The 13,069-nt window shown below is 39.1% G+C and overlaps 1 protein-coding gene across 4 annotated transcripts in view; it reads right to left on the reverse strand.

Annotated features, from left to right (window-relative positions):
* MLLT3 (MLLT3 super elongation complex subunit) overlaps nt 1-13,069 on the reverse strand; it is a 120,895-nt gene that overhangs the window by 7,293 nt on the left and 100,533 nt on the right. For all 4 annotated transcript variants that reach the window (XM_063422054.1, XM_063422052.1, XM_063422055.1 and 1 more), the window contains 4 exons: nt 11,659-11,791; nt 10,040-10,139; nt 7,089-7,160; nt 3,846-3,917 (listed from right to left, as the gene is read on the reverse strand). In XM_063422054.1, the coding sequence (XP_063278124.1) occupies nt 3,846-3,917; nt 7,089-7,160; nt 10,040-10,139; nt 11,659-11,791 (377 nt within the window). The remainder of the gene's footprint in view (nt 1-3,845; nt 3,918-7,088; nt 7,161-10,039; nt 10,140-11,658; nt 11,792-13,069) is intronic.

Here is a 13,069-nt window from a genome sequence, read left to right on the forward strand (position 1 = left end):
CAGTCATTTTTCAATTTATGGAGGGTTTTAGGCCATGTGATAGTTTCCAGACATCCAAGCTGCCCCTGGCAGAAAATTCTAAGAAGATAGTTGCCATCTGATGTTAAGCACCTTAGGAACGTGAACAACGTAATTTTCAGCCATGCTGCATACTCTCAATTTCTTCCTTACGCCTGTGCTGCCTAATGCACTGCTTTCAGATTTTTTACCAGCTGAAGACATGACTTATGATGCCTCAAAATAAGACACAGAGTCTTACCAGAAATGTTGTTGCCTTTTGTGGGGTTGTGCCAACATTTTCTGCAGTTCTGAAAATGCAGAGTTAAAACCACTACTTTAGCCAGCCAAATTTGAATATATTGGACATGCAGCGTTAACTGCACCTGCATCTGATTGCAGACTCAGTCAAAAAAAGAAAAAGACAAAAGCCCCATCACCATAAATTCCAATTTCTTTCCTTACAGTGAAAGATGTGGTAATTTGTGCATAAATGTAATTTCGGACCAATTTCTGTCTTGTCAATACTCATATAAAAACTGCTCACAGGACTAATTTTTTGGTCTTCACATGTCTTCCCCCTTTCAGGCATTTCTTACATGTTTGTAAGTAGTACATAAAATCAAGATTTTTTCACTGTGTATCTGGGCACTTGCAGTACAGTATCGCATCTCTCCTGTCTTGTCTCTTTCTCAGCTTCCTTTGACAAGGTGTCTCAAAGAGAATGCCTCTCTTGGGAAAGAGCCACATGCACAAACGGATACATTTTCCCCATTTCCAATTTGGCTGTATTCCTGCTTGCTGTCATGGCTATGGACTTGGTAACAACTGAGGTTGGAAAAAAAACCTTTAAAAAAGTAAATCCTTTTCATATCCCTCCATGTAAGTTTAAAAATCCTGTGCTTTTACATGGTATCAATGCCTTCATTGTTCTTTTGCAAGTCCCTTCTCTGAAAATTCCCTCAAAGTCTCTGTGTAAGAGACTTAACCTGCCCTAACATAAACTAACAAGATGACAGCCACCATTCAGAAACACACAACTCCATCACCATTCCACTTCAACACCAACACCTCTGAAACTCTTGCAGCTGCCTACAATTTTCTGTTGCATATTTTTGCATTTGATCTCTCTTCTCATGCAGTAACCACAATCCCATCATGCACTTTTACACCTTGCTGTTCTCACCTTTGTACTGTCTACAAGCTCTATGTATTTCTTAGTCTAGATATTTCATATTAATTCCTAGAAACTTTCTCAGCTCTGTATCTTTTTAATTTCTGTGCACACTGGAAGCTAATTTTACATTAACTACATAGCTGCAAAGGAGTAAGGACATTTAAGATAGGATGGCAGATTATTTTTAGTATAGAGAAGCACTGATTCTCTGCAAATTATCCATTCAGTATTGGCAAGATATTTCCATAAATGGATAAAATCGTATGAATTAATGAGTTGCAGAATATTAAGGGATTAAAGGTTTTAAAACTAAGCTGGTTTTTTGTTTTACAGCAGCATAGTCCGTTCACTAGTGCAGACAGGCTAACAGGTAGGTAACTTGGCTCTTCCACTGACTCCTGGTAGACCTCTGTAGCCAGTATTATGCTGTTCCCAGCAGAACCAAACCATTGTCCCAGCCTCAACAGCCTGGCCATAAATCTGGCTTTCACTGGGCCTGTACCAACAGCCTGCAAACACTCTGAATCATGGGAAACAATCCGCAAGCACAATTTCCCCCAAGAAGGCAACACCAGTTCTACATCAACCAAACTTTGATAATGTAAATAATAATGTATAAGTGATCATGGATTACAGCATTAAAATGCCTCACTCCTAATGCAAGTTGTGAGGTAAAGTTAATGAACGAATGTTTTCTCTTGTTTGATAAATTGTCTCAAGAGAAAAAAAAAAGTCTAGTTTAAAATACACAAGAATATACTGCTCTTTTTCAATTACTCAGAATAGGATACTCTAAATTTCCAGCTCAGTTTCTTTTCACATGATTTTTCCTTGCATTAGTAACTTCCCACAAAGCTTACTACAACAATACTCCAATATTAGAATGAATACAATTTAGTGGGCATTATTTTTCTAACAAAGACAAATACTTCCTCATTGCCAAATAAATGCCGCCAGTGAGAATGAGAACGAGGGGTTCAACTCGAAGCACTTTACCTACTTTGAAAATATTTCTTAGGATGGCTGAATAATTCCAATTGGAAAGAATTTTGCTAGTCCCAGTCCCTGCTCATGGCAGGCTCAGCTGTGGAGTCAGATCTGGCTACTCCAGGCTTATCCTGTCAGGATTTCAAAAGCTCTAGACCACCATCATGGGAAAAAAAGAAGGTTTCTTGCTTGTTTTTGTATTTGCTCTGCACAAAATGTTTTGAAGTTGTTTTATTTTTCAAAATTCCACATGAAGCCATGTAAGACCTATGGTCTGCAGGCTGTCAAAACAGCCCCAGCGAAAGCTGAGTTCACAGTCTGAGTGCCCAGGCTGGGACAGTGGCTCAGTTCTGCACTGTTAACAGTAGCACTGGCCATGGATGTGTATCAGAAGTGATACCATTTGGAAGCTATGCCTTGGATAACTGGGCAAGTGAGTGTTCAGGAAGCAAAGGCAGGGTGGGAATTAACAACATAGTGGCTTTTCCAGATTCAATTTTAATGTGAACTCTTTGAGAATCAATGAATAAAGTGAAGTGGACAGGGTGTTGCAATTCCTATGTTTTAGCCTCCTGCAAAATAATCTGTAGATATAATTTGGCCCCATCACCATTCTGAAGGCAATTTTTTTGTTTTGTAGGAAAAGGAAACTTGGAGAGCAACGGTACATTAAATATGAAGGGTAACGAATATGCATCACTGCGTCTTAAGACAAAATCTGACAAAGCTACCAGAATTCATCTTCAATTAAGAATATCCTTAACCAAGATTTTCCTTTTCAATGACTTCTCAATAGTTTTCTCATCTTTACCCACAATACGGAGTCTGAACTAACAAAGTGGTTAATGCTGAAGCTTGCAAAATATTGTTAACGCACTTAGTCGAGAAATTCGAGAAGTGATTGCAAAGATTTAGAAGCGGCAAAAATTTTCCTCTTTACAACATCTCTAAAACTAGGACATAATTGTGCTAAACATAATAAACCCATCTGTGCTACAACTGCATCTACTTTGTTGACAGTGCTTACTGTTTAATCTTCACAATTTGCAATCCAATAGTACCTGACAATAACACCCCAAACCAAGAATATTTTCTTTGCTCTTGTGCTATTGCATAACCTTTCAATAAACTTGGAGCTTTTTTGGTTTGGACACTTTTATATTTTACTCCTTCAATGACTTCAGAAGTCTCAACAAATACATTACATTTTCATTCAAAGTGAACTTGGCATTGGATTCTATGTTTTCTGCTTGCTACAGAGAAACACTTCAATTGTTTCTGAGACAAGGCTGGTCATTTTCAGGAAAGAAGCAACAAGATCTTTGTCAAGTCACAGTGCACAACTCTATCCATTCTCCCATCCTGCTTTCATAATTATTGATACAGTATGTTAAGAAACATAACAAACTGGTGAAAAATTCATCTCAGCCATTTTTTTAAAAATTTGTCATTTAGAGAGACAACACAGTTGCACACTTTATTAAGTGCAAAAAATTCCCCAAGCTGCAGTGCAAGAAGTAATGGACTTCTATGGACTATACAAGCTCAAAGGCTATTAAAATTAACAGCAGAGTTTTTAACCGATAACTGATTACAGAGTTTTAAATGAAAGCAGAAAAAAAAAAAGATGTAACTTCAGAATTTCAATGAGCACACTGTAATAATGCATGAGAATGCTTCTCACCTGCTGCAGCACATGTCTCTCTCTCAATGTCATTAATCTTCTGTGGAGCTCTACTAGTTCATCAAGATATGCCTAGAAAGAAATTCCCCCCCATAAACAACTTGTTAATTAAGTTGTAGCAATATAATTCATAAACTTCAGATGTCTTTAAAACCAGTACAAATCGAAATCTTATTTTAAATCTTGTAATCATGTAATATTCTGAGGTGGAAGAGACCCAGAGGGATCACTGAGTCCAACTCCTGGCTCTGCACAGGACAACGCCAAGGGTCACAGCCTGTGCCTGAGAGCATTGCCCATTCTCTCAGCTTCTTGAACTCTGTCAGGCTGGTGTTGTGACCAGTTTGCTGGGGAGCCCATTCCAGGTGCTGGCCAGCCTCTGGGTGAAGAACCTTTTTCTAATATCCAACCCCTCCTGACTCAGTTTCAGGCCATTTCCTCAGGTCCTGTCATTGGTCACCATGGAGAAGAGATCAGTGCCTGCCCATCCTCTTCCTCTCAGAAAGTCTTCCCTCCATCAATGAGTTCTCCCCGTGCAGTGTCTCTTCTCCAGGCTGGATAGACCAAATGACCTCAGCAGTTCCTGGTAAACCTTCCCCTCTAGGCCCTTCCCCATCTTAGCAGACCCCTTTGGATGCACTCTAATAGTTTGAAATCCTTCTTAGAGTACGGCATCCAAAACTGCACACAGGACTTGAGGTAAGATCAAACTCTTCTTTGAGATGTGTTTTTTATTAATAGTCTGACATTTTCTAGCTTTATACAAACACAAATATAATTTTTTGGTTTTTTTAAGATACTTCACATTGACAGAAATCTTCATACATTGTCATTTGCTGTAGAAGTTAATCTCTGTATCTCAACTGTGCCAAAAAGCATCAAAAGACTGGGGATGCCAAAACAGCATCTTTAGAAAACATATGCCATCTTTCTATATAAAAACCAAACCCAAAGACTCAAAATTAATCTTTTTCTCTCGAGGTATATAATTATTTCTTTTGTGTCAACAGGGAGATATAAGAAAATAAAGACTAAGTAAGATTAATCCACAGGTAAATTCCAGCACTTCTTCCCTGGATGTCAAACATATCTCACCTCTCCACCTTATTATCAACTTGCTCCTTCAGCCTGACCCATCAAAAAGTTCTTTTTTGTTTTCTTTTTGGCTTGTAAGCAGAAAGAGATATGACACTCAACCTAAGCAACCAAAACGCAAACCAAAATATCAGAGCACTAAAAATCTAGGTACTGCAGATAAAAAAAATCAAGGCACTAAATATCTAGATGCTACAGCTTCCATCTTTTGCCTCATGTTATCACAAAATTGACACTAATACCAGCAAAATACAAGGTTTCAGCGAAACTTGTCCATAGTGGGCAATTGTACTATGTTCACTCACAGAAGGATTGAGAGCACTTGGTAACAGCCAGTAGACAGATTTTAAATCAAACCATCTCAGTGTTAAATGCTAACAGTTGCTTCATATCACTTCAGTTAACATGCTAAATCACACTGCCACTTCCTCATGCACAACCTTCAAAAAGGATTCTAGAAAATAGATGATTTTTTTCCCCCCTAACTGATTGATTTGCAGGCTAGGAATACATCTGTGAATTCTCATCTACATCTCATTCCTCTGTGAAGCACAATACAAACTCATGGTGGACAGTAGATAAAATAAATAGATGGAAGATCCACAACTGATGAAATTTGCCAAATCACCAGATTATAAAGAAGGGGAAAAATTCAAAATATGAGAGAAGATAAAAGAAATCCAGAAAGAAAACAGAGAAACATCTGCACCTGTCCTGGTTTGAGGGGAAGTGAGTTTTTTCAAAAGGCTGTGGTCAAACCAATCAGTGGTCAGGTTTGAATGTTGGCATTTTTTAGTAGCCACTGAGGGGTTGGACACGCCTCCGAGGACACAAGGGGTTAAAAGCAAGGACTCTCAGAAGGTCTGCCTCTTTTGGGTTCCGGTTTCAGCAGGGAAACACCTGCTCTCCCCTGCTCAGCTTTAGACTGGGTGGGGGAGGGGAACCACACCGCAGAGCTGAAGTAAGCTGGGGCCCCGGGGGGAGAAGAGAGTGGACAGGACTGGAGTTGAGCTGGCCCCGTCCAGGATGGAGGGGTGGAAAACTGTGGAGGTGCCTTACGTGTGTCCCCTCCCCCCACCCTCCGGGAGAAGGTGCCCAGCTGCGTGTGGGAGTTGCCCAGCCTGGGAGTGCCTGAGCCTGCAGCCCCGCCGGGAGCCAGGAACTGTTAACCCTTGCTTGGCAGAAAGAAATTTTTCCCAGACATTGATTCTCACGCTAGTGGCTTCAGAAGATAGAGAGAAACAGCTTGGGACTGAGATAATAGAAGATGAAAAGAATCCCAGATGGGCAGGGATGAAGAAGAGTAGCTTTTTGAACTGGACATTTCTTGCATAATGTAAGCCATAGACTGAACTTGAGTCTCTTTTGAACATAAACTGCATTTTGGGGTGGATGTGGCCGGCTCAACTTGCTGCAGTGGAGCTAGCAGAGAAGAGAGGGGGAGGGTGTGGTGGCACCCTCTGCCCTCAGGGGAAACCTGCTCTTGGAACCCTCGGCCCCAGGGGAAAGATGGGGAGAGCTCGGCATGCAAGCATCCTTAAAAGAGCCCTGTATGCAGTTTTGGCCCATGGACAGTGGTGAGAGCACTGGACATAGGAAAAGAGAGTGTCACCCTGGCAGAGTTCTCCGGGCGGTGCCACGGGTGACATGGAAACACATAAGGGGTAGACCCATGTTTTCTGAACAGCAGGCTCCTCTCTCCCTTGCTGAGTTGAAGATTAGTTTTTTTGAGTGGTGATTGTTTGATTTAAAACCCAAGGGTTTGGTCCATGGAGGGTAACGTGTAGGGGGTGGATATTGGGGGAGGAAAAGAAATGTTCTGGGAAGGTTTCATTTCTGGTTTTGTGTGTGTGTTTAGAGTTTTCCTTTCTATTCCTGTTCCTATGTAATGTAATAAAGTTTTGTTCTCTGTTTTCAAGTTTTCAGCTTGCTCTGCTCTGTTCTTGACCCCATCTCACAGTAGCTCATCAGGAAAAACATACACTCATGGGTGCATTAACATCTAGCCAGTGCTAACCCATGACAGCACCTAAGGGAATCCAAAGCAAAGATGTACTAAGATTTTCATTCCATAACAAAGGTTGGTATTTGGTAAGCACATTAGTATCATATTCTGGAGTAGTTTATTGCTACCTCATTGTTACTTACCTTATCACAATCCCCATTCTTCATTTGTTTATCTGTTTTGTTTTGCTTTATTGGGCTTTTCACTTCTAAAATCTGGAAAACAAAGAAAAGACCGTAAAAAAATTAAATACATCACTGGATACAACTATATATGAAAAATTCTGCTGTTAGTAACAAAAACTCAGAACTGAGCTTTTCATTCTTTAATCCATATAACTTACTCATATTTTTCAGAACAAAAAGTAACTCACAGCAGAAAATGCTGAGGTACTGGAATGGGGTGATAGTGATATTTTTAAGCCTCAAAAGAAGGAATTTTATTTCACTTAAAGCCTTCTCATATACTTTTCAAGCCTTATCAATACTTTTTCCCCCCCATCTTTCAAATGCTTGTAAGATAAGAGGTAGTTTGGCAGATACAAAATAATGCTGAGGGTCTCTCCTGTGTCTTTGAAACATCACATTATCACTGTACTTTTCCTGTTCTTTTCTGCCCTCAACACTATCTCTCTTCTTTGACAACAGAGGTTTTCAAACAGTCCTTGAAAGACTGTATGAGTTATAACTGAAAAAGAAAGTGATTGACAGTAATTTCTTTTGCACTTATATGGTGCCCTTCCTTCAATGCCACTCACACCCATTTATTACCACTCACACAAGCCAAGATTGCTTGCTATACTGAAACAGATCCAAGAAGCGCACATCAGAAAGCAGCAGGACACCATGTTTGATTTGCACCTTTTAGGATTAAAGGCAGAAATACTTGGGAGAAAAAGGACTGTTGTTCTTTCAGTTTTTTCCATAGAGAACACTTTCTTGGAGTCAAAAGAAAAACCACCATATCATTCCTAACCTAGAATATAACCAGTTCTTCTGAAAAACATCAAAGAAAACTAAGTAATCACAGATAATGGGAGATTATGTTTCACATTTCATTGTATGTGAGACTAACATCACTAGCATGATTAACTCCAAAACCATACCAAACAGCCACAACACAGGATAAAACTCGGTAATTAAAACAAGGAAATAAAGTGTGTAATAACAAGTCTTCTAGAAGCCTTACTGACATTTTCCCACAACTCCTCTCTCGTTTCTCCTTCCCTTGGTATAAATAATTAAATTGCATATGTCCTCCCTCAGCTGATCATACTTAAGAATACACCTGGCAGATAGCTATTCCCCTATCCCACTCTGTAGAGTGACTGCAGATCTGAATTAACCTTACTTGATTTACTTAGCCAAGAGTGATGCGTGTTCAGAATCAAAACACACATTTTTGAAGAATCATTCTAGTACTTCTGCTCAACACCCTCTAGGGTTACTGCTGTGTAGGCCAGTAGCAGAAAAGTTTTGTCGTGGAAAAAACCGCCACCAAATCCTACAAAAAACCAAACTTTTAATCATGGATTCAGTACCTTTTAGATGCACTTACTGTTTTCACAGGAAGAAAATTCTTGATTTCAAATAGAACCTTGCCAAGACTACAGTATATGTGAAAGAGCAGCTACCTTACAGTGCTCTTGATATGCAGTTAAAATTTAACATCTTAAACACTCTATAGATAAGATACAGCACTAACCATGTCTGAAGAAGCTAATACAAATACAAACTTTGTCTTAGCTCTTCAATTCTATACAGGAACTTAGTAAACACAAACCTGATTTCATCAATCAAAAGGTATCACCCTGGCAGTGCTAAGCTGCCAAAAAGAGATTTCAAATCTGGCTATAATTCACACAATTTGAATTCTCACAATGCTTCCAGAAATTTCCGATTTACAGCTTGATTATAACATTTAGCTCAATTAAAGAAGTGGAAGAAGGTATGTGAAGGTATTTTAGATGACACACAGTATTGTTTGGAGTGTTTAAAGTGGAGGTAGACCTTCTACTACATTATCAAGAGCCAAAGGAGCACAAAAGATGTGACTGTGTGGACTGCTGATATTGAGACTGAACATTACTTAACAATTGCATTGGCTCTTTAGAAACTGGTCTTCATTAAACAACAATCTATAGACAAGATTTTTTATTTTTCTTGTGCTTATGTGGTCAGTAAATGCAATATTCTTCACCCCTACAGACAGCTTTTTAACCTCAAGACTATGTTGTAAAAACTTGTAACTTTTGTATAGATAACTTAGAAGAGCCTAAAGTGGTAGAAAGTAAGAATGTTTTCTGCCCATGGAATTACCTTCTTTCTGTGCACAAAGTACTTCCTAGTTTGTGAGGTTTTTTTCCCCCACAGTGCATTTGAACTTAGCTAACATGAATAATAATATTTGGGGGTTGTATTATAGCTTGTATTGGACATCTCAATAGAAAAACAAGTGCAAGTAAATAATATCTGCCAGATAATTGAAGCAGTTATAAAGAAGAGATATAGAAAAGACCCATCCATGAAACTCACCATTTAAACCACAAACTTGTGTTTAGTGCACCTAGACACTATCATAACTATATCATAACTGTTAATAGCCATTTATTGCTAGTATGTGTCCTAACAGTTTTGCACATGATACAATTGACACTGGGGGTGAATCATGCCTCCTTAAAATAACTGACAAATGGTGTATTTTATTTTGTAAAGAATGTAAGTTTTTATACTTAATTTTATATTAAGAGTGTCCTACTTACTAGGGGTGAGGTACTACCCAAAAGCTAATCCTCATTTGCCCCTGGAGTATTTTGCAACTCAAGGTAATTTACTTTCTCTACTTTGAAAAACCAAACTACCCTGTTTCTGTGTTGCTACTTCAGAAATAACAGCCATATTAGCTCTTACAATCTGGAACAAGTACTCTGATGAAAAGTAAAAACTATTGTGCCTTCTACAGCAGTAAAAAAAATACTGTATCTGTCCAGATAAATTCTGATGGGGGAGTGTAGAGGAGATGAATCAATAAAACTCTCGAGTTTGATATTAACTGTGTCTACTGCTAAAACAAAGCCAAAATGCTTTTTTTTTACCTGGCTGTTGCTAGTTTTCAGTACTGGTGGTGCTGGATCGTGGCGCAGAGGCGAGGAAGCTGAGCTGCTATCACTGTCACTGCCATCACTCAGACTAACCCTGCAGAAAAAAAGAGCCACAGCATTACACCCACAGACAAAGGGCTGTCAAATGGGGTGAGCCAACCTTGAACTTTGGGGTAGGGACTTACAACGACCAACCCCTTGCTAAGCAGGCTATTGTTAGTCAAGGTCACATGGAAGACAGGCATCTGAGCAGGGCTGCACTCCAGAAAAAACTCTTTGTAGCACAAAGAAGGAGGCTGTCTGTCCGTACTTGGCTGAGATGAAGTGTCCAGCTAACAGCAGCTAACATTACAGAAATGGTTAAACACCTACAAAATTGAACTGCCTATCCCTTATCTCACTTCACAGTCAAAGAAGGAAAGTGGTCTTCAGGGATACTTTTTTTGCACTTCTAAAACATTTCCAAACAGCTGTACTTCCCACCTGAATACGTGTTGTACTGAAAAGTTCCTTGTTATTGTCAAAAGTAACACACTTTTGACTGATTAAAATTTAAATGCTTATGTGCTTTATGTGACCTCAGGAGAGGTCACATAAAAAAGCCCAGCTTGTAGTCAGTTTCACCCTTCAGTTACTTATGAACTACAGGGAATATTTTTTGTTTGGGAAAACCCCATTAGTTATTTGGGATATAAAGAAGTAGAGAAATAGTGGCCTTAATGGTTCATTAAAAATCTGAAACAAAATCTCCACACTCAGAGACAAGCTGAGCTTGAAACAATCCTTTACACAATCACTGACACCAACAAGTTCTCAAGAGCTAGTCATCTTGGTCTTTTTCTCCTTGATTCCAGCTGCTAAAGTACAGGGAGTCAGCTGACATTCATTAAAGTCTTCCTATTATCTTACTACTCAAGAAGTAGCTGACACTGGCACTCAGGTGCTGTGCACTAACAGGAAAACCCTCTGAATTACATAAAGAACCTAAAATGAGGAGAGTTTGAGAGAGGCAGGTTCAGGTCTTCCATAACCTTGAACATCATTTGGATGGAGCTTCAAGTTGCCTGAAAACCAGACGAATTTTGGAATGCCTTCTGAAAGTTGCAGCAAGGATGCAGAAGCCTCTTTTAAAAATCAAAAATTTTAAAAATTTCTGTGACAGATGCTTGCTTTACCTTCACCTGCACTTTCACGCATTATTTACTGCATGCAGCACAGAATTTACTTGAAATTCAATTTAACAACAATCTAAAACCGGTAAGCGAAAGTGTTTTGTGACTATGTATAGAATAGCTTATTCAACAGTTGAAGGACAACTTTCTGTAATTTAGGCCAAGGAGTAATTATAACTCCTCCTCTCAAGTCACAATGGCATGAAATCAAGTCACACAAATGAGGATCATCACAACTTATTGGTACAGGAAGAGTTTGTATCAGGAATGGCTAGTTGTGCTAGTGTTTAAAAGGGGCTCTTTTATGTGCAGATGCTTTAGAAAGAATGGATTTTCTGCCCATTTGCTACTCAGCACCCTGAGAACATCAGACTTCACCTTTTTACTAACAAGCACTAAATGTCTTGGTCAGCAGGCCACTTGCAACCACGAGACATTCACCTGCGACTCCGGCTTCCTCCTCGTGTATTTACAGGTTGTTCCAACTCAGAATCATTGTCCTTCTCATCTGCTTCATCTGATTCATCTTCATTATCATCTGAATGCAGATCTTTCATTATAGTCCTCAATGGACCTGAAACAACAGAGATAATAAAATACAATTAAGTTTACTTCCCCGTCTGGTGGCCAACTTACACAGCTTTTAAAACTATCTTCCCCACATAGTGTTGAGAGAGGAGAGTCTTAAAAATTAAACAGTTGAAATAATGCACCGGGGGATTATACTACAAGGACCTGTCCATGTACATGAATCTTTACTCACATGAGCATCTCAGCTTCAACAGACTTACTCATGACAATGAAGTGGCTCACATGTTCAAGTGTTAGAACAATTTGCACCCTGGACTACAGCTGAAGTAAGTAAAATACTGTCATGACAGGAGGAATTGACAAGAAATGTATGCTTGCTAAAAGCATGTGCTTCTTTTGTATCACTGGGATTTAGTATTTTTTGCTTTCTCATTATATGTGAGTAAAGATCTACAGGAACATATTGATCAGTATTAGTGCATCTGTTAGGTTAATCCATGTATAAGAAGTTAGTTACAACAAATCGCTCTGGCTAAATTGTACTGTACAAGGCGGTCGTTTTGTCTTCTTGGTTTTTGTGTATTTTAACTTCAGGTGTTCCCATTATTTCAGGGTCAATTGCGTGTGGATTAAGTATTTCATTCATGTTGATAAGTACAAAGTACATCAAGCCATCCAACACCATGTTATCAGCTTTTCTGAATTAACAAGAAGCTTGACTTCCTCACAAAACTGCATTATACTCAGTTTTGGTTTTGATTTTCTTTTTGCTCTAAGAGACACTTCGAGAAAGAGGAATATGTTTAATAGATCTGGGAAGTGTAACAGTACTGCTACTTGAAATAAGAATGGGCAAAAGCAGATTAGAAGAGGGAAGAAAGCAAAATGTCCTGGTGCCACAGGACATTTAACTGTAAAGTACAGCTCATCTAAGACATGAAGCAATTTAAAGCTCCAGGGATGACTGTAGGAACAGCAATTACTATTATGGTTGTAATTCCCTCAGCCCAAGAAATTCAGTACTAACAGGAACACAGTGAGCCTGAGATGAAGCTTTCAAGTCTATTTGCTAATGGGAAACCTGAATCAAGGAATGACTGCCAGCAGAGACGGTAGATGTCTATCAGTCACTGCCATACTCATAACAGGGTTGTGAGTATGACAGTGTTCCCTTCATGGGGAGAACAGTTTAATGGACTGTTCCAGACATAGCAACATTCAGGCCATAGGCGTTTCAACTAGTTTTGTGCAAGTGACATCAAAGATGTTGTTTGGAATGATTTATCACTAAGGTTGCCCTAAAACTTTTATAAATTGGCAC

This window comes from Prinia subflava, chromosome Z (assembly GCF_021018805.1).
Source record: "Prinia subflava isolate CZ2003 ecotype Zambia chromosome Z, Cam_Psub_1.2, whole genome shotgun sequence".
In the NCBI taxonomy this organism is placed as follows: Eukaryota; Metazoa; Chordata; class Aves; order Passeriformes; family Cisticolidae; genus Prinia; species Prinia subflava.